Genomic DNA, 21,946 nt, shown 5'->3' on the forward strand with positions numbered 1-21,946 from the left:
AGTCTCACTTTAAAAAAATCCATTTGAAATTGAGTATTCTTATATAACTATGCAGGTTATGGGGGGAAAAAAGTGTTTTAACTTGTCATTTTAAAGCGTACAGCAAGTAGCTATGTACTTTTTTGACCTTATTCCCCCACTGGTCTACCAACCTTATGTAGCTGAGCTGCTTCACTTTAAAATGCAATTATTGTTTAAAATGATTAACGTGGCTATTCTGCAAAATATCCCACAATATATGTTTCCCACAAGCAAGGTTATCCTGCGTATATAGTGTAATCTAACTGTAAAAATGAATATATATACATATTTATACATACATATATAGAGAGAGAGAGAGAGAGAGAGAGAGAGAGAGAGAGAGAGAGACGAATATTTACCTTTTCTATAAAGGTAAGGGCAACATTTGAAGATTCTTACAGCCATGGTCGAGGTTGCTTAACCACATTTGGTTTGACTGCTCTAGATAGAGGTGGTGGAAACAGGCCCCCACTAAAACTCTTTGCTCCAATCCAGTCATGCCAGCAATGATGGGCTGGCAGCTTGCATCTGTTTCCTTGGGAACTTAAGTATGGTACTATCACTGGAGGCAAAACAATTTCCACAGGCTTCAATACAACCATTCTGTCTTCTGCACGGGCCTTTCTAGTAAGTGGCTGTCTTTCATAGACCTTGCTGATAGATGACAAATTAGACGTGCGCTTCAGAACTTTAGGAAGGGCTGAGTCTGAGACTGGGTTGGTGGTAGCTTTCTTCAGCTGACCATAACTGTTTGTTTTGTTCAAAGGCTTTTGGTCTGTGTTACTTACTGCTTTAGATACTGAATCTTCAGCAGGAATATTAGATACAGCTTCATGGTGAAGGAACTCTTCATTCTTTGTCTCTACACCGTTACCTCTAATATTATTTGCATGTTGTGTCATTTTCAGTTTCTTTTTCTTTTTCTCTTCTTTCTTTGATTTTTCTACAACAATTCCATCTAGTAGTCCCTTTGCTGCAGCACGAGCCAAAATATCTTTAACAGACAAATTTTCAGAAGAATCTTTCTGAAAATTTCAAATCAAAAACAGATCTAAGCCACAACCATGAACTGTTAATCAGATTCCTTAGAATTTATTTCACATGGAAAGTACTGCAGAATCTAACAGAACTACATAAACCACATAATAAATGCTAAAAAACCTAAATGCTAGAAAACCTGCTTATTCAAGAAATTARGAACATTACTGTTACGTAAAGTAGTATCTGAGCATTTACTCTTCAGAGACTTTGCCCTCTGCTGGCTAAGAGAGGGGAAAAAGAATTCTGGACTTTGTACGGTTTAGTTCCCCCAGACTGACTTGCTCTGTAACATATCCAGCATCTGTAATAGCACATACATACACAGAACATATATACCATCTATAATGTTATTTTTATATATATATAAATAGTAAAATATAGAAATATTACCAAAACCATTAACTGAGAGTAACTTTCGTGATAATGAAAATCCTTGTTCATAATAAATAAGCAAGGACCTCTCAAACTAAATCAACAAGGAACCAGGTCAATACCCAGATATGTAAAAAGAAACAATGGGGAAAAAATTCTTTACAGCTAGCCAAGACGACAGGCAGGTATTTGAAAAACAGAAACTTCAGTTTAACCTATATATCTTAGTACTGTGGCTCACGAAAAATGTGTATTTCCAGAGTTATCTAAAATTTGGCCACTGGTGCAATTAGAAGTAATTAGTTCTGTGCAGCAGAATTTGACTAAAAGAATGATTCAAATGAACTACCTGAAACAAAATTGTTTCTTTTTCTGGAAGGAAAGAAAGATTATGGTAGACAGATGCCCACCATGTGATTAACTGAAGCTTGCTAACTGAGGAAGCCAGGTTAAAAATAATACTCCACATTGAAAGGAGGTCAATAATAGACAATTTAAAAGCTTTTTTACTTCTCATTCTTCTATGCAAATAAAATCTTTTCCTTCTAATTCCCCCACCCTCCAAGATGCAGACTTCTTTCAAGCACTGTGAACTCAGGATGACAGAAAGTTGTACAAATTACCAAATAGGATTTCATATCTTTACTTTTCAATGAAATTCTTATTGGCTCGCTCCTTCCTCATTTGCTGAAGAAATCCTGCTTTTCTCAGGCACAAGAGGAAAATGCAGACGCTCAGAGATGTAAAAACTCTCCCTTTAAAACCCTTCCTCAGGAATCATGCCAAGACTTTTCCATTTATTCAGCAGCCCAACCACTTCTCAAGTGAGATTTTTTTTTTTTTTACAAATGCCTTAGTTTTAGAAGGAACTTCATATGCCTAGATCAAGACTGCTCTGACCACAAACTGATCCAAAATAAAAGGTACATGTTGCAAAGTTATGTTTAGCATAACATTCCAGAAGTTGTAGATTTCTACTGCAGCTACCTCTAGAAAAATTGCTCCATGGCTCACCTATTCTTTGGTCAGATTCCAACAACTAAAGTCAGGAAATTAAGAAAAAAAGAATCCATTTCGTATTTTCATTAGTGGAAAATGGCAATATCGGGTTTTTTGAAGTATTTTTCAAGTGGTGAGTTTCTCATCTTACCTCTCTTTCTAGAATAGCTAAAAAGCAGCAATTGGAAATTTCTGATGGTTCCATTTTGAAAAAAAATTCAGTTGAAACCTTCGAATTGGAGCAAATAGGAAAAACAGGTGGAACAAGCCTGTAGAAAGTAAACAAATGACCAGAACAGAATATTTGGAGATATGGAAGTAAATAAACAAGGCTATATTAACAGTAATTTCCAAGTGTAATGTCTTTCAATTACAGTTTTACATAATCTATCTTCATTTAAAAAACAGTAACTCAAGAAAAATCATGGATTCGTTTTTTTTAGAATATATATTAACCACTCACCAGGTAATAAATCTGTATGAACATAATTAACAGCTATACTCTTTCTGAGGTCTACAATTACTGGAGTATCAAATTATCCATGAAGTTGGGGAAATGGTCTCAAAATACTGTGAGCACTAGACAGCTATTGTAAAGATGCTGATTTTAAATTAATAAGTATAATGCTCTTAATAAATATCTAAGCTGAAAATCTTAGATTAAAAACACTTCTCTACTTGTAGTAATCAACATCCAATTGCTCCAATTCTCAAATTACAGTTTTGAAATGGATGAATGAGGAAGAAAGAAATAACCTTTTCTGATGGTTTCTCTGTATTCCAGTGTTACCCTAGCTGTTATAAACAGGCCACAAGGACATGACAATTTGTGTTAATTAATTAGAAAGGTTGGTTCATAAGGCCATGAAACTGGTACAAAGCTGTTGCAGGACAGAAAGATGATAAAGGGTCCTAATGCAATTTATAACCCATGTTCTTCCCACATTGCTGTTGACTTCAGAGGCACAACCTCTAGTCAATGATGCAGTGATCCTCTCAAGGCAGAGCTTTGTTCAAAGACGATTACGGAGACACATATTCAGGGTTTGTAATCAATATCCTACTTTGGCCAGATAGTCCATATCTAAGGAAAGTCTGCAACAGTGTTTTGTTCCCATGTTTTCACTGTAATCTGGATTTTTTTTTTATATATGCCCCTTGGAATATAAGGCACACATCCCCCCAGCATTACTTAACTCTATGCTCTATGGCACATCATAGGAGATTTTTGCTTTTAAATCTAGTTATCTAACCCCAAAAGAAGTGTCATAACCTTTACTCTGACCTATGCATACAGAGTAATGGTACCAGGACTCTCTTTAATGGATGGGGTAACCCTGAAAATTGATGCTGAAATTAATTAACTTCAATTTGATTAGGCCAAAGGGAAATGCGTAAGTGGTTTGGCATCCCCACTACATGCATCTGTTCAAAATGTGTACCTTTACGCAAGATAAATCCATTGCTATAAACTGCTTGACCTAYGCTTAGAACAAACTCAGCTCAGGAAGGGGGTACATGTTTGGAAAATCACCTTTGCAATTTTGTAGCCTTAAGACTAGCTGTACGGCTCTCAAGCTCCAACACAACCTTACTTGGTTCAGCACTATTCTGGCAACACAGAAGAATCCCAATGGATGTAATTCACAGGATAAGCCTAGGTGGCCTAAYAGTTTCCTGAAAGCCTTCAATTTTCTTGGAAGAGGCAATTAATAGTAAGCAGCTCTACGATAATCACACAGGATGTTCTGTTACCCTAACCTGTCCCTCTCAAAATCATGAGGAAGGCTAGGAATTCTGTAACTATTTTTCATTCTATCCTGCATTCTTTTAGTCAAACATATTACTTGAATAASCCTAAGGAAAAAGCACAAGGAATGGTCATGAGTAATATATGTAGCCTAACAGGCTTGATCTTTCATCTTGGAGAAGCATAATCCCACTATATATTTTATTTATAGTGGTGTATTACTGCTCTGTTTAAACTGGTTACCAGCAGCTTTACTACAGCAAGAACTATGCACAAAAACATTGAAGACGGGCATGTCAATGAAGCTAGAACCGATTCTGGCATTGGCATTTTCTTAATCAGTCTTCAATCACACACTGTCTTAGGTCTGCAAAATCATAATGGCATCTTTCTCGTCCCTTTCTTACCAGCTGAAATTGCCTGTTGTTTAAAAATAAAAATAATAATTTAGTGGTATGACAAKTTTCATGATATTTCTGCAAACGACAGAAAATGGTTTATTTCATCTTTCAGGTAAACTTTTTGTGGAGGATTTTGGGGGTGGGAGGGAAAGGATTTTTCTGAAAAAAAGAAATCATAGCTCCTAAGAAACCTCTTTAGAATGTTTTTATATAAATGCTATTACATAAATGATGAATTTATGCACGATCTGTGGCCAAATAATTCAGAGATACTACGTTTCAAGGTCTCGCTCATTTCCCTCAATGTCTTGACCTCAGCACAACTGTTACTGCATGGCAGACTTCACAGAATTTCAAATACCAAAGGAAAACCCAGGCTACAGTAGGAGTCCACAAACACTTCTGGACTAGCACTGTGTCATTGGCAAGACTTGCCTTGATTGTATTGCAGTTAGCACAAAACTTCTGGCAGACTGCTCTTTTTTATTTCCAAGAAAGGTGCATTATGCTTTACTGAATCTTACCATAATGCATAACTCATCCCCCCCCCCTTTTTTTTTAGGTTTGGCCATAGTTAGCATTTGYTATTTTAAACCTAATAAATTTAAAGGCAATGAATGACACATTGGGGTTGTTTTTGAAAGCATCAACACAGTGACTTTGCTCAGAATGGCCTGGTTATTAATCCAATTGAAGATAACATTCCATCTAAACATACATACACTATTATTCTCCTATGCTTTCGGCAACATACGCTCTCTCAACCTGCCTCCTGTAATAAACTATTTTATCTATGTACAAGCAAGGACCAACTGTTTCATCACATTTTTCATTGGAGGCAACTTTAAAACTGAGTACTGTGTAATTTTCCATTTTTATTTTTATATACATATATTTTCAGATAGAATTATCATGATTACATTGGACGTTCTCTTATTTTAGTCTGTCCTCTTAAAGAAGTCATTAATCTGAATGCAGGGACTAGCAATCCTGCARCAGAGGATTTTATTCTTCTACATTATTCTTGTACTTTAAAACTGGATTTCTTTTTCCTTTGGAACCAGTTATTCTAGGTTAGAAGCTGAGAGCATAATAGCAAGTCCCCTGGCTTCTAGTCTCTATTTTATCTTAAACTAGCTTCATTCTCTTTTAAAACTACTGCCAGTGTGAAAGCATTAGTTCTGTATCAGAAGCTTACCACTATGTTATTCCTTATCATCAGTGGTGCTTTCCTCTTACCTTTGGTTCAGATGGGAACAAAAAGATTATATGAAAAAACAAAGAGGATACTCCTTAGTACTCTCATATAATCAAACGAACGACAGGCAGCAGGAAGCTATTTTAAATGTTCATCTAATACAAGACAGATAATTCTAGGATAAGAATTATGCCACAATTTGAAGTATGTCCACTTATAAAAGCATAACAAAAGTATTGTATTTTTGCTAACTTCCTGGAATAATAAAAGCTGTTTTCTTTAACGTCCCTTCTGTTTAGAGTTGTTTCCTGGAGAAGCCACACCACARATAACTTTGGGATTCAATGTACAACTTACATCAGCTGGTCTCATCTTTTTCATTGCAGGAAGATATGAAATTTATTGTAGCAAACAGACTGTGGCACTGAGTTTGCTTCCTCAGTTTGGGYAAACTTTTAATTATTGCATTTTATTTTTTTTCTATACAAAATTCATTATTCTTATCTTTCATTTAAGACATGCCATAGATTACATTTCCCCTATTGCAGACAAAGCAGAAGTAGGAGGCAGTATTTATTTCTATTGAAGATTTTCTTACTTCCACYCTGAGTTAAGGAGGAAGGACTCAGCCCTCCAGACAATGAACCTATCAACCATATATGTGAATACAAGCTYAAAACTATGTTACATAAATTAACCACCTTTACATCCAGCAAAAAGATAGACTGAGTTATATGAAAGAGCATCTGATGCCACATTTACTTCAAATCTGAAAAGTTGGTGAAGTTTAAAATACTATGTTCAGCTGAATATAAAGTAAAAGCAGACTGTTTGGATTTGTTTTTCAGAAGAAAAAACCTGAAACTGCCTTTTACCTGGGCAGCTATGCTATTCYGGGACTGCACTATCTTTACACTGCCTGTCTGTGATACCAAACACCAAATGCAGCACCTGAAGGAGACTGACCTAACCAGATTTTGAGGTGGTAGGCACTTATCAGCTACATAAAGCCATCCCAGCTTGAATTATAATTACAGTTATTTTTCCTTCCTCTTAAGGACAGGCTCCCAGCGGAGTGTGGAACCGGAGATCAGAAAGAGCCTTGTGTTCAGGATAAATCCATTCACAAATACACAATAAAAAGCTGTAGTGAATGCTAATAAATGCCTAGCTAATGAACATTAGCAAGAAGAGAAAAAAAATCTTGGAAATACCAACTTTTGTTATTCTTGACGTTCTTGCATAGATAAAACTGCTCATTCCTTACCTATATGGTTGTACTTTACTTCCTTCCACTCTAGATTCCAGTGCTTTGTTCACTACTAGTTCATTTTCTTCTGGGTAAACTGAAGAAGTGCAGTAAACAATAGCTTGTACTTTGTTAACTACAGAAATGAAAAAAATATTTTTCACTCTTAAAAATCTTAAAACATACAAAGTGATTTAGTATGGGCTGAAAACAGCATAAAAATATGCTTGGGTGTCATTTTTACCAATAAAATATACTCTCCTACATACAGAAGTATCCGCTCTCCAGTATTTCTTAACAATTAAAATCTTTTCAAATATTTGCAGATTTCAGCACAAATTCAGGGTTGCAGCCACTCTGTTTTCACACATCTACTAAAGGAGGGGGGAGAAGGTGAAAGGATGAAGATCAGTGAAAATGGAGTCAGACTACAACTTTTCCATATCAGAGAATGACTAAACCAGTAGGCTAGTCCTCTGCAAAAAGCCTGAAGATTACCATGTTGACAGCTGGTGACCACTAGGCCATAGGGATTTTGGATACATACTTTACTGTTAACCTATAGAGTATATTTTTTTTCATAGCATAAAAACTGGTGATAGTACAATGGAATTGATAGTACAATATCTTTCCATACATCTGAGCATGAGTACACTTACATTTCATGGCATGCATCAATTCTTTAAGCTGCCTCTCAGCAAGAATATTGAGTTTATCCTCAGATACAGATCCTTGGAAAAGGTCTCTAAGCAATTCTGCATCTAAATACAAAGAGTTGTAAATTTAAACAYACTTCTTAATACAACTTCAGTTAGTATCTTAAAATTCAGTTGCTTACAGAAAATGCTTTGGTAACAAACTTGATTATTACTGGTGCAGTGAGAAGGTAGATTTTATGAATTACCATATCAAGGAATGCCTAAAATGATTATTCTTTCCCTGTCAAGTTTATTTGTAATTACTACTGCCTCTTATTTATATTCATGAAATCATACAGTAAATACTTAAATTATATAAACAATCAATAAAGAAATGTAATCAACTGAAAATTATATTCCAATATTCAATTTATTCCAAGATACCATTGTTCAGCCTATAGTCTTTTTTCTTTAAAAGAAAGGCTACCTATAGCCTGCTCCCCAAAATCACTCTTAAACTTCATAAACTACTGACTTGAAATTGCCTTTATGAAATGTTTTCTTGAGTGCCACCCAAAAAGATTTTGTTTTTTTCCTGATTATCTTAAACCAGGCCAATTATGTTCTTGCTCACTTTTTGTGGAAAAAATCTGTGTAACTGATTATACATTATTCCCTTTTGTAGTTTCTACTACAAAATATTACTCATGCAGAACCATGCAAGTTATTTAATAAATATATGTTGTTACAGTAGTTAACATTAAAATTTTAAAACAAGTTTTTTAATGAACCAGTACAATTTACCGAACCGGATGCTGTGTCCAGGTCACAAGACTTGAATACTATCTCTTCCACAAAGCATGAACTAGCTTATCATAGCACAATTTACCTCCGTGTTCGTTTAAAATAAATTCTATCGGATTGCCAACACCCACTCCAGAGCATTGTGGCAGCAGCAGAATAACTTTTGCCTTTTGCAGTCTCTGGTCTGTTGGTCCAATCTCAGTAAAGTCTTCTTGTAACAACTGAATATCTGGAGAAAAAAAAAGGCGGGGGGAAAACTCAACAGCTCCAAATATAAGCAAGCCTGCATAATTCAAAGTTGACACACAGTGGTGTTACACAAACTTCCATCGAGCCTGTTAGGCCCAGATCTGCTAGAGGAAGTCCCACTGATTTCAAACAGAGCATCCTCCGCTGAAAAGACTGCTAATGGGATCCCAGAACCTTGTGTCCTCTGAGAAGTCATAAAACTGCATGGATTTTGGATTAGCACTCTCAGAAATGGCTAAAAAACAAACCGAAAGCAATAGCCAAGACACGAAACACAGGGACCCTAAGGTTCCCACACACCAGCAGCAACACAGTAACTACTTCCATGGAAGACTTACCCCAACATTTCAGGGGCCTGCATCTGTGACATGTCTAATTTGCAACCTTTGATTAACTTGACTGTAGCTAAAGAGTTCTCAGTTCACTTTGTGACAAAAAGTAGGTTGTTCCTGCCCTCCCCAAATATTCAAACAAGGAATCTCTGAATTGTGATAGAATTCTGTCATAGATATCGCAAACATCTATATTACACTACGCATACTAACTGCTTAACACGTACTTTTACATCCCACGTGCCTGAACAAGTTCCTCAGTTCAGCCTCTTTTGCTGGAGATTTTACACCACAAACAAAAATTCTGGACATGCTGTGATTTGTCAGCACTGACATATGAGCAATGGTCAGACGAGAACCCATGTGAGCCACTACAACATCATCATCTGTATTCAATAGAGCATGTACAGAATGTACAGCAAGGCTGCGAGACTTATCCTGTAAATTAATGATATAAAAAATTAAAGTTGACCAACTAAGTGATATCATTTTCCAAATTAGGAAAAGTATTTCATTTTTTTTTCAGAATGAATGAGAAAGAGAAGAAGAGAAAAAGTAATCATGGATAGCTGGTAACACAGAATTAAAAAGATGTAAAAATAAACATCTTATTAAGTCAAACTCACTAAACTTAATTCTAAATCTAATACCCTAGAAAAGATAAAATCTGTAAGTGAAAAGAAATTTAAGTCTGTATCAACTCTCTAAACAGAAACATTTATGTGTGTATACCAATTACGTCATTCAAATACTCCCTTATCCCTCCAGACAGGAATGGCGATTTTCAGGTTCTGCTTCCTCACTTTGAGGATTCTTAAACAGTAATATTTGAAATTTGTTCCCATGACCTATGGGCTGTCATGCAGAGTTCTTTTCTGTGGATCATCTATTCAAAATACACATTGAAAAGAGATACGCTGAATTAATTTGTGCCTTTGGTACTAAGTTTTGAGGCTAAAATTTCCAGAAARTGGTTAACATTGAGTGAAAATGCTCTTCAAAATGGTCGCACACATAAATGCCACGCACTCAAAAATCATTAGACACTTCAGAATTTCCAGCAGAGTGTCATTTCAGGGTTACTTCAAACCAGCTGTGCTCTACAAAAGAAATCTCCGTATAACCTTCCTAGAGGAGCTATTAATGCCCAGACGTGAAAAAGACCAGTAGGTTTAACGGAGGAGACTTAGGAAATAAACCGCATAAAGTATTAAAAGCATCATTATTCCATCACAAATAYGCAATTGCAGAGGAAGATATATTAACATGTCATTATCTACTAAATTGCAGTAATGTAAAAATTTATACTGAAATTTTCCTCACATTTTCAGAAGAGAGGCATATTGATATATATTTCAACCATTTTAGAATTTATATTCAAAACATCTTATTAATTGCGGCTATCAATTCTAAGCATTAACATTTGCATGTTGAATTTAATATGGAAATCAATTTCCAGACTTCTGCCTATTAAAAAAAAAAAAAAATGTAGGAATTTTTCAGAATGTTTTCTTGCCTGACTGATTAATAGGAAAGTGGCACAAAGCATTATTATAGTCTGCAGATCATATTAAGATACCTCACTCAAGGGTGCCATCAACTCACCTGTAGTAAGAGCTTGTAATCTGCAAAAAGATCTAAATTAAGCAGTTCTTCTTTAAGAGAGGAAGGAAAAACCAATACATCATGGCAATGTTGGTCCATACAGTAAGTATAATGGTTGAAGTCTGACACAGATTCAACTCTYGTGAATCCTTTCTTCTTCAAATTACTGAAAACATCTTGAAGGCTGTTAACATACAACTCTGACTACTAAATACACATCACTTGAGCAGTAAGATACATGTTGAACATTTGGATTTTTGCCCTTTTTATATAAATGCAAATGTTTAAAAAAAAAAAATGTACTGCCTAATGCAGAATGGAGAATCACTCTATTTTAGGTATCTAAGTTCTAGTTCGAAATACTTAAGTTAGTAAATGATAAAATAAATGAAAAAAAGAATAATGTGTGTCCAGAAAATGCTTCAAAGCATCAGAATGTAAATGCCCACATACTTAGGTCACCTTGTAGCAAATTTACTGCTGGAATAGTTCTTTCGATTGCTTTCAACGTAGCCCAGCTTGCCAGTGAATTTAATGACTGARCTCTGAAATAATCATTGTGCAAAGATAATAAAAGTATAAATGATGAGGTTTGCAATTCAAATATTGAAGAGTTCTGAAGTTATATACAGCAAGAGTTTTTTGTTGAAATGTAGTTTTAGACAGTGACATAAGTTTATATCAAACACAGGGTCAACAAAGCAACTTTCAGTCAACTAATGTACTCAATCTTATTTAAGGGTTGCAAAATTTTAACCAGAAAACTAAGACACCTTCTCTATAATCTAAGCACAGAACATTGTTTCAATACAAAAGTATTAAAAAAAAATCTTGATAATAAAAATGAATAACCTATACGACAAAATGAGTAACAAGATAACTAATATACAAACCATACAAGATTATCACAGAACTGAAAACACTAGTGTTATGTATACAGTAATACACTATAYGTAAGGATTAAAAAAAATGTGTTTTTATTTGAAGTTTACACTACCCTTAGAGAATAAGTATCAAGTACTCTAACTTTCTTAACATCCTTGGTCAATTTTATGGTTTACATAAATACATCTTACAGTAATACATCTACTTTTAAGAAGATTTTTCTTTTCCTTTTTTTTTAAAAAAAAGGAAGTTTATTTATCCATGCTGCTTTTTTTCTAACAGATTTCCCTAGTAGCTGGGTGAAAGACTCACACAAAGAAAAGGAGTAGTAAGAAACACTCTTTCACATTACACACAGCTAACTGTTTTTGACTATTACTGCAATTTACAAAAACCACAAAGAACAATGTCACTGCATTAAACAGCATTTCTTATAAGAAACTGAAATTACTGGGAGTTCTAAAACAAATCGGTAGTATACTATATGGCTTTATAGGTAAAAGCTTAAATATTTTAGTGTTATTTTTAAGTTACTTACCCGATTTTAAATGTATTTATCCAAGCATACAAAGGTAAGGCAGAAGCTCTTTGTTCCTGCTTCCGTATGGTTTCTGGTAGAATGTACTCAATTGAMAGAGCATCATGTTTGATTCGACATCTTGCTAGTGCAGCTGCCAATTTGGTCTTAAAACTACAATACAGARTCATAAGTTTACTCAGCTTTACAGCTGAGTAAACCAGCTATTATCATGCAACATTTATATTAYAATTTACCTCATCTAGAGGCAAAAAACAAAAGCAAGGCCTCCCTTTGCAAGCTCTTACAGAAAATGCATAGTTACAAGACACGTTCTACCCCAAAAAACTCACAGTTACAAGGTACACAACTATTATTAAATACATACATGACTGAAATTATGACAGGTCACACCTGCACTAACTTGGAATTAGTTTCTGAATGCATCTATTTTCTCAGAAGGCTCAGGAAAAACCCAAAACACAATTATGTTTTCATGTGAGTGTGTAAGTGTCTGTGTGTTTTATGTATGTATACAAATAAATAAAAAACAAACATTGAAGAAGGCTGACCTCTTAATATATACAGAACAAAAAGAAGTGTTATGGCAACTAGGAGTCAGGGTTGTTTTATTATTCTGTGAAAACGTCAGAGAAAATATCCCCAGTCCTTTCTTCCCACAAGCTTTACACATAATTTTGATAAATGAGACTTCAAAGCAAATAAAAATTGCTCATGTGCTATTTCAATTGTCAACTTACTACCCTTCAGAAATACACAGCACTGATGCTATCCATGAACTTTCTGGGTTATTCTAACTCCAACAGCAAGACAATTTTGTCCAACAAATGCCTGCTGATTTCATCAACAGACTGATGAAAGAATTACTTCTACATTACTTAAAATGTTTACATAGTCATTTTTTGTTCTAGTTACTTACAATGACAAAGTCCCATAGTCCATAATAGCAGTATTGTTAAATAAAAAGACATTAYTTCATTCCATGACCCTTTTGCTCTTAGCTTTATTACACTCATATTTATGTTTAGTGAATACTTTATTTCTTCTTTAATAGAATGGTATGAAAAAAGTTTCAAGAAAGCAGAAATAAGATACCTTTTTTCCAGCAAAACAATCCACAATATAAAGATGGCTTCTTAAACATCTTGGCTATATTTTTCTTAATTATAGGAATATGAAACCTTCCCCTCAAACCAAGCTCTCATTAAAAATAAAAACAAAACCCACAAATGAACAAAATTTCAAGATGAAAGATACCTGTAACATGCACAATTTTAAAAAAAGAATTGTCTAGGCAAATCTGTATTCTGCTAATACATATAAATAAATAAATAGTCAGCACGTATACCTGTAGAGATAATGCTCTATTTTCTGAACTTCTGCTACAGGTTCTTCATCAACAATCTCTCGAGCTTGAAACTTTCGGTCTTGTAGGTCATAAAGCATCACAACAAGTAAGCTGGTTAATTCATCCGGCTGTAATAGGAAAATAACTGGATAGAGAATATGACATAAAGCTTGCCTTGTTCCTACAGAAAGATTCATATCAAGAGTAGTCTCTCATATAAAAGGCATGGAAACCCCAGTGAAACCGTATTCGTAAGAACAGGAAAGCAGTTTGTTATGAGAGCATTTGTGAATTTTTTAAAAACTAATACATATTTTTAGAATTATTTAGTTTATCAATACTAAAAATATCTTTTATTTCTACAGATAATATAATGCATCTAAAATTTTAACATTATCAAAATTTAAACTTTGAAGTTATTTTCTCTGCATAAATTAGTTCCATGAAAAGCTAAGCTTAATTGGTTCTCTTTACCATCTCTAATGGTTGCATATATGCAGCATCTCCTTCTTAGGGGGGCTAGGTGCTAGATGCTGCCCAGCAGGGCAGCATTTCCTTCTTTGCATTTGTTACTCTCCTCTGTATCTTCTCATAAAATTTTTACAGCTCTTACACTCTTGAAAACTCTTACTTTCTGGCAAATATAACTGAAATCAGCTAGAAAGTTAAAGCTATTAGGGATGTACAACTGAACATAAAATGTGACCAAGAAATTATCATTTCCTTRCAAAAAACAAGCTGAAAATCATTAGTGTTAGATCATTTACATACACACATGAATCTCCACAAATAGCATCTTTAAATTCATCTTGTAATTTTCAGAGGCACTGATGACTAAACTGGACTGAACAGTACACTATACCACCTCTAGATTTTCTTTTCATGTCAAAATAGGGAAGATGTAAGTATGACTCAGTTGGTCTTTCTGTTGCTAGTGAAAGTACAATATTCATATGCAAGAGAGTTTGCCCAGGAAATGGAACACGAATTCAATGCTCTCTTTTGCCTGATGGGGTTCACTCCATGTTTTCCAGCTCCCAGGTACAGAAAGAGAGCATGACTCATTTTGTCCACTGACAAGGGTACACAGCTAGAAAGAAAAGCACAGTGTACCATTCTTTATTTTATTCAAACTGTCATTTAATGTAAAAACAAGAGAAATGAAGCAAGAACCCAAAAGCSTCCCCCATGTTTCTTCAAATATCCTGACCTCTAAAAGTGGGAGCACAGTTGCTCTTGTATTCACTAAAACTTGGGCAAGACTCCACATTTCATTCAACAGGGAGCACCAAACTTGAGAGGAAAAGGAGAAAAGGACCCTTGCCTGAAGCATTGTTTAGGATACTCTCCTGGGAAGCAGAAAAACATGAGTTCAAACCACCTTGTAACAAGTGTGCAGAACCCAGGTGTCAAGACTTGCTGAACAAGCAACATAATCTCTAATATTCTATTCCTTGACGCTTTTTTTTTCCTGGGTCACGGGCAACATCACTGAGCAAAAAATACACTGCAGGCAGCATTATGGCTGTTCTCCTTGTTTCTTTGTTTGAATTCTAATTCCCAGCAGCAGGGAACAAAAAACACCAAAAAATCTCACAGACAAGCTATCTAGTATCYTGGAAATCAATTGTTTAGACAACGAACTTTAAAGGTTGGCAATATTTCAGTCTTCCTGAACTTCTTTTTAATAGAGTAAATTAACTGTCTGCACACAGACTGAAAACTATGGAAAGCTTCCAGGCTGTGAACCCCAAGCTCATGTAGGCYTCCATTCCGAGGTAGCAAAGAGCAAGAAGCTCTACCACAGGCAGTGATACTTGCTGGGATTTTTACTGGCTACCTTAGGCAGTTCCACGTTCAAGACTCTACTTGCTGCAAATCCTCTCTCAGTCTTCTAGCTCAGTTGCAGCAACCAGCATGACATCAGGTGACTGACTAAAAATCCATGTCTGGTAAATCTGAATGCTATTACAGAAGTACCTTTGCGAATTCTGATGCAACTCAATATGCTGYGACAGTGCCCATTTCACGTAGCCACTGAAGCTTAGACATCAGTCTTCAGACAACTTAGTATGAAATTAACAGCTTGTGATTTCAGTCCTGTGTAATTATCAGACTTAATCTTACTTATTTAACAACATGCATTGAATATGTGGAAGCTTATATTTTCTGAACTAAATCCCCACCTTCTACATGAAATTACAGGCATTATAGCTGCTGATAACTTTACATTAAAATATTATAAACATAGCCTAGATACCAGAAACCTGTCCTGTCAAATTTTCATGCATATTCCAGACATAAGTAATCAGGTGTTGTATTCTTCCCAAAAGCATGGAGGCATACATCCAAACAAAAATAAGACCAAATATATTGCTTAGTTCTTTTGGTGAATCCATTAAACTCCATCATTCTGCATCTAGTTACCTAGATCTGACATTTGAACACCTCCAACCTGTGGTAAAATAGYGAAATAGGAAGCTTGTTTTTTCTTGTGTTCAGTGATATTAACATAGAAAGTAAAGCAGAAATATTAGGTTTAAACTTTCAGCCTCAAGTCAGAAGCTTGATTCTTAATTCTAATCAGACAACTCTCGTGCCTGTAAGTTGTAACACCCTTCCTGACTACTTCAGTGTAGGAACAGATGTTGAAATACTCACGTTAGGACGAGAATAGGTGCTTATCAGGGAARCCCTCCATGAATAAAGTCCTGTCAGGTTTTCAACCCTTTTAACCGCCCTATTCTTTTAATTAGCCTTCCAGATGTTGACTGGAAAAGTCACTGGTTCCAACCAAGAGATGCTCATAAACAGCCTCCCATTTCTTGATAGGGAACCTATCAATATGCTACCTTCAATGATTACTGATAGCTTTTCTTCAATATTAAGAACATCTGATAAAATCTAGATGTTTTCAGAATTCTTAATTAAAACCTTTTTCAGCATTATTTTGGCTTTTCAAAGTGGTCAATCTTTAAAAAAGCCCAGAGGTAGCATATACAGCTATTTTCACAAATAGCTATTTCGTAAGACCATTTGGTTGAATGAACTTGGAAYTCAATGCTTATTCATGTTTTGAAATGATAAATCTAGTATTTCAAGGAAAGACAAATTGAACAAAGGCTTACATGTAGTTTAAAATAACAAATGAAGAATGTCTCAAAATCCTCAGAAAAGATTCTAAATGTATGAATGATTTATTTCCTCMTCAAAATATTTACTTACTATTGACTGACATGGGTAAACACAGCTATCTAACAGTATTTTTTCAAGAAGATCTTGATCTGCAAAAGAACAATTACAAGTTATACTACGAAATCTACAAAAGTCTAAGAAAGAAATAGAAACTTATAAAGCAGTAAAAGMTGAAAGTTCAAATAAGTCCAAACTCAATCACAAACAGTAACAGTACTGAGTATAACCCCTTTACATGAAAAGGTACAGTTTTCAAGTGTTTGACTCCATAAAACACTGACAACTTGTAGATATATTTAAATATTTGAGGGCTACTAATATACTAATAGTAACTAGCAGTCTAACAAAAAGTTCCCCAAACRTCTGCTGCCAAGCAGAAGCAAACACTCGCTTTTTACGTATCGTCTCTGCTACATCATTTCTGTTGACAATTCTTGGAAATTTCTCTACTTACATTTTAGAGCACTGAAAGCCAGCTCGTAAGACACACGCTGGGAATACTCATCTTTAAAAGTTAGTATGGGAGATGCTGAGTCATTACCATAACGCACCAATATTCTATCCTGAGTTTTTTTGTTATGAATGCCTTGAAAAATCTTAGCTGCGTTTATGTATATTGAGTCATGATAGCCATTCCTCTCAATCAAAGTCATTGTGCTCTTTTCAGTAGATCCTTTTTCATCTGAAATTTTCATTTCACTCAGGTCTGAAATGTCATTTGTAACATCCTCATCTAAGGACACGAAGTTACTTTTAGAACTTGGCATTTTTCCAGCTGGTGACAGTGTAACCGCAAGTCACAATCCTGTTGCCTCTGCAAAAACAAAGTTGGTATTGAATTATGAAATTTTCTTTCACTATAATACACCTTTCCCTTCATTTTCAGGTTTTTCAAAAGAACTGATTTTCTTYTTAAGGTTCTAATCCTGCAGATACACATATATTTGGTTAACTCTATCTTTACATAGAGACATACTTGTGATAGCTTTGTTACATTAGTTTTCATTAATGCACATAGGAAAAGACTGCTTATTGGTTCAAAGAGCTCAGTATTTTACWGTAAGTGCTCCTGTTGAAATTATATACAAAGATTTTATTCTTTGCATTTAATAAGAAACATTATTGCAGATGGTAATATTTCTTACTATGAAATCTCCTTTAAAAAGATACTAGAGAAATTTCAAARCAGATACTGTTTCTTCCAAATAGGAACCATCTTGAAGAGAGTTGCAATGAATTCCACATGCTTGTCCACTGAACTGCACATCTGCTCCTAAAAACAGATAGTAGAGGTCACCTGAATATTAATACATTATATGAATATTACCTAACCACCAGGATTTTAAATACTAGACATCTATTCTGATGGTCTCTRAAGATACTACCCAACTCTGCATGAGCCCAGGTGTGTTTCTCAATTTTTCTACACAACTTACCTAAAAGATAGAGAAAAACAATAAATAAAGGAAAAAATAACCTTCCCCAGAGGCTGAACAAGGATTCAAGGGGGGAAAAAAAAAAAAAAAAAAAAAAAAAAGGCAGTCCTTAAATCAAGGAGCACATGTAAATGTATCGTTGTTTGCTGAATCCAAAACAGTCACTTAAGTTCCACCTAAATCACGAGGACTTAGAACTCAAACCTTTTCTCCAATTAAACACAAAATATTTATTTTTAGAACATGTAGGAAGTCAGGTGTTTTTTGTGATAGTAGCACTTTCAAGACCTTTAGAGTTCCTGATAGTTGTGAATTCTTTGCCAAGGCAGTATGCAGATCTGCCAGATACGCTGCAATTAAGATGATGTGACGAGCACACTTTCCCCAAATATAAATGTCATCTTAATAGAGATGAGATGACAGTCCTCTGCTGTATACACTGACTCATGGCTGCAATACTGCTTATCACAGCTTAGAATACTGAACTCTGTGCCAAGCAGAGAATACAAAGCTTGATGTATTAATGAGTCTAGGACTTTAATATGAAGATGAGCTGGGAAGAGTTAGAGGATATACAAAAGACCCCGCACTTGCCTATGGAAGGAACAAGCTGAACCTCAAGTAGATTACTCAGTTGAGGAAAAAAAAAAAAAAAAACAAATGAACAAACAGAAGATCTCAAGTCCCAAGCAGAACATCATTTTCCTAAAACAGAGAATGGTTTTCAAATTTCAGAAATACTCTTTCCCATTAGTTAAGAAAATCTTCAGATGAAAGATGAATTTGTTGTGATACTGGGCACCTACTGCAATAAATCCCTAAAGGCATCCCTGAACAAAGAAGAAGGAAGAATGTGAGGATAGAAAAAGAAAAAAAAAAACATTTTTTTTTTATAATATTTGTGAGTCCTATAAATGCTAAACCAAACTGAACTGGAAATAAACCCAGCATCTCTCCAAACACTCTCAACACACTGATTCAGTGTTAAAAACACATATATACCTAAAGTGGCTGACTGCACAGCTGCCTCATCTRTAACATAATATGCTGTTGCAATTAAGGCTTCCAAAGTTCTTGCCAATAAACTTCCACACTGTCCTGCTTACATTGTTTTTCTTGACCAGAATCACAAGCTAGAGTAATAATGGAGTATGCAGAAAAAGAGAATTAAAGGCACCCATTACTAAAATTTAACGAACAGTTACTGCTGTCTGGCTGTTCCTCAAGGGGTACCTGGAGTTTTTGCCATGAACAATGAACACCTATCTCAGGACAATATTGTTTGTGAAAGCGCACAGAACAGACAGGGAAGTATCTCYTCAGTTCAGCTTCCAAACCATAATCCACTAAAGCTGATGTCAGAGATCAGGACAGCTCATCGTTAGCACCGCAGTTTTATGCGTAACACCAATACAAGGGGTTATTTATTGCATGTTCATCATCTGTACGAAATGATCTAAAAATCTCTCTTCTGAGAATATCTGTATGACAGAAGCAGATAGACTGCCATAACAAATTACTGTTATCCAAGTACAAACAATAGCAATAAAGATAAGTAGCTACAGGTTTCCAACAGCAGAGTGGGAACACAGCAACCACCCAACAGTAAGCAAGCAACTAAACTAAACTGCATTGCCTTCCAGCAGGGCAGTGCAAAACAAGCAGCTTGGAAAAGCTCACAGCACAGGAACACTATTTTTCCTTTTTTTCAGTGACTGAGTAAAGCTCTTGGCTGCTCCAGTGGGCTCAATATTTGAAAGGTTCAWCACCTCTAAGACTAAACCTACAGAAAAGTCATAGGAACAGTAGCTGGGGGGAATGTAGATGARAGAGAGCAAAGTCTTTATGCTCATATTCTGAGGCAGCTCTTGAACAGTAAGTCAGAGGTAAGCTTCTTCTCACTCGCTAAACCATTCGAAAAAGAATAATGTATCAGACAACTGTCAGGTACCCYGACAGGTTGTTCACCAAATAGAACAACTTGAAGATTAGCAGGTTTAAATCTTTAAGAGACCATTTTAATCATTGCTTCCCAAAACCAGGTATAACCTGTCCTTTTCACCTATATGCTTGCCAATGGAATGGAAGAAAAATTAAATGCATTTACCTGAATGCTGGCAGTTTCAAATGAAGCAGACTGTACGATCTTGCAACTATGAGTGCTGAATCAACAGCACTAGAGAAATCCAGCATTTGTGGCACATAACATGTATCTATATGAAGAGCAATCAGAAAAAAAAACCACTTTCAGTTTATATGTAACCTCAAATGAGAGTTATGCCAACTAATATAACATTCAACTGGAAGGATGGCTCCAGTTCTGACATAATGAACTCAGACAGAATTACAACATTTATTCATTACATAGCATAGCAAAGGATTTYTACTCTCCCTCCATTAAAGTCACCAATTCCTCTATTTAGTACATTTGTTTCTTCCATTTTTTCAGTTCTACCTTTTTCAGTAGCCTCTACCATTACAGAGGTCAGGAAAACCAGCAAACAAAAAGCCCACAGCATCTGTGTTGTATCACGTCTTCCTAACTTTAGGCAGACAGTCTGGCTGCCTTATACAAATTCACATTAACAGGAATTCACAAAAAATGGCTCTATCAGCATGGACATCGTTCCACAGACACCAACAGAAAACCTTTGACAGCCATATACTGTAGTTTCTCTTACAGGTATTGATACCAAGCCTGAAGGAGCAGAATGGTTCCTCCTGCATGGAGGCAGTGCTGACAACTATGTTGAGTCTGGTAAGATAAAGGGAGTCCATCTTATTCGGTCCTTGAGTAGAATAGACATAGGAATTTCTGCTAGCTGTAACATTTTTCATACAATTAAATATTGTGGAACAGGGCCAAGAGTGAATAGAGCATGTGTGAGAAACAAGTTCAACTAAAGGACATGGTGAAGAAGACTATCCACAACCACCAGAGGACCCTAAAAGACTACCCAAGGGCAGGAATGCACATGCATCAAAGACATTTACATGTCTTTTACATATGATAACGAAGCTCTCCAATAAGTAATTAATATGTTGATAAATTCCTGGAAAAATGATRAATATGTATGCATTAGTTGTATTTAATCTCTAAAGCTGGATGCATCAGCACACACATAAGGTGCAGAGATCCCCTGGCGCCATCACAATAAAGAATGCCTGCTTTCTAACACTCCAATATTGAGTCTTAGAGAGTTCAATTTGCCGACTTACAGTAACAGTATGCACAATCTTATCTGATTTTAATGTCAGCTGCAATTCCCTAGTAGGGAGCTCCCATAGATTGCACAGATTCTGCTTTCCCCAATTCGTGTTAACTGAACTGTTGGGAAGATCGGTGCAAGTCACAAAAAGTTAGTGGCAAGAACATTTCCCAGTTCCACTTTGTTTATAAGTAGCAGTCCAATCCATACAAAGAAGAGATACTTATTCATGTAAACACAGGGATTCCTGAAACACCAGGCAACTCTGGACAGCCCTGAAGAAGTCTCCTACCATGACTCTTCAGCAGCCACCAGGTCTCGCAGCAGGCCACTCTCAGCAGCGTGAGCAAAACCAGACAGGAATTAAAAAAGCACCACGCAAACGTGGAGAGAGAGACTTCTAAACCTCTTCCGTAATAACCCCAAGCACCTCTGGGGCCTCTCCCTTCCTTTGCAGGCAGGGGTTCTCCCGCGCGCTCCCCCGCCACGCAYGGCCACGCAGGCCGCCGCGGGCAGGCCCGGCCCGGCAGCGGCCTCACCTGCGCCCGCGCCGCGCCCAGCGCCGGGACCCCCACCCCGGGCCCTTACCCGCCGGCGAGCGGCTCCCCCCGCGCCAAGCCGCGGCCCGAAGCTCCCTCGGCGCGGCCGAGGCGACGCCGCCTGCTCGGCCGCGCCG

General features: G+C 36.1%; 1 protein-coding gene across 1 annotated transcript; it reads right to left on the reverse strand.

Annotated features, from left to right (window-relative positions):
• Positions 1 to 350: 350 nt before the first annotated feature.
• On the reverse strand, positions 351 to 21,589 carry NSUN7 (NOP2/Sun RNA methyltransferase family member 7). The gene is made up of 13 exons (XM_085322703.1): positions 21,563 to 21,589; positions 20,169 to 20,274; positions 17,080 to 17,439; positions 16,656 to 16,714; positions 13,431 to 13,558; positions 12,083 to 12,235; positions 10,660 to 10,843; positions 9,282 to 9,492; positions 8,559 to 8,702; positions 7,691 to 7,792; positions 7,050 to 7,167; positions 2,585 to 2,702; positions 351 to 1,046 (listed from the first exon to the last, which is right to left on the reverse strand). The coding sequence occupies exons 3-13, from the start codon at positions 17,390 to 17,392 to the stop codon at positions 417 to 419; spliced, it is 2,160 nt and encodes a 719-aa protein (XP_085178829.1). The 5' UTR covers positions 17,393 to 17,439; positions 20,169 to 20,274; positions 21,563 to 21,589; the 3' UTR covers positions 351 to 416.
• Between the last annotated feature and the right edge of the window lie 357 nt (positions 21,590 to 21,946).

Source organism: Rhea americana, unplaced genomic scaffold (assembly GCF_003343005.1).
Source record: "Rhea americana isolate MKP2758 unplaced genomic scaffold, rheAme1 scaffold_8, whole genome shotgun sequence".
NCBI classification, from domain to species: Eukaryota; Metazoa; Chordata; class Aves; order Rheiformes; family Rheidae; genus Rhea; species Rhea americana.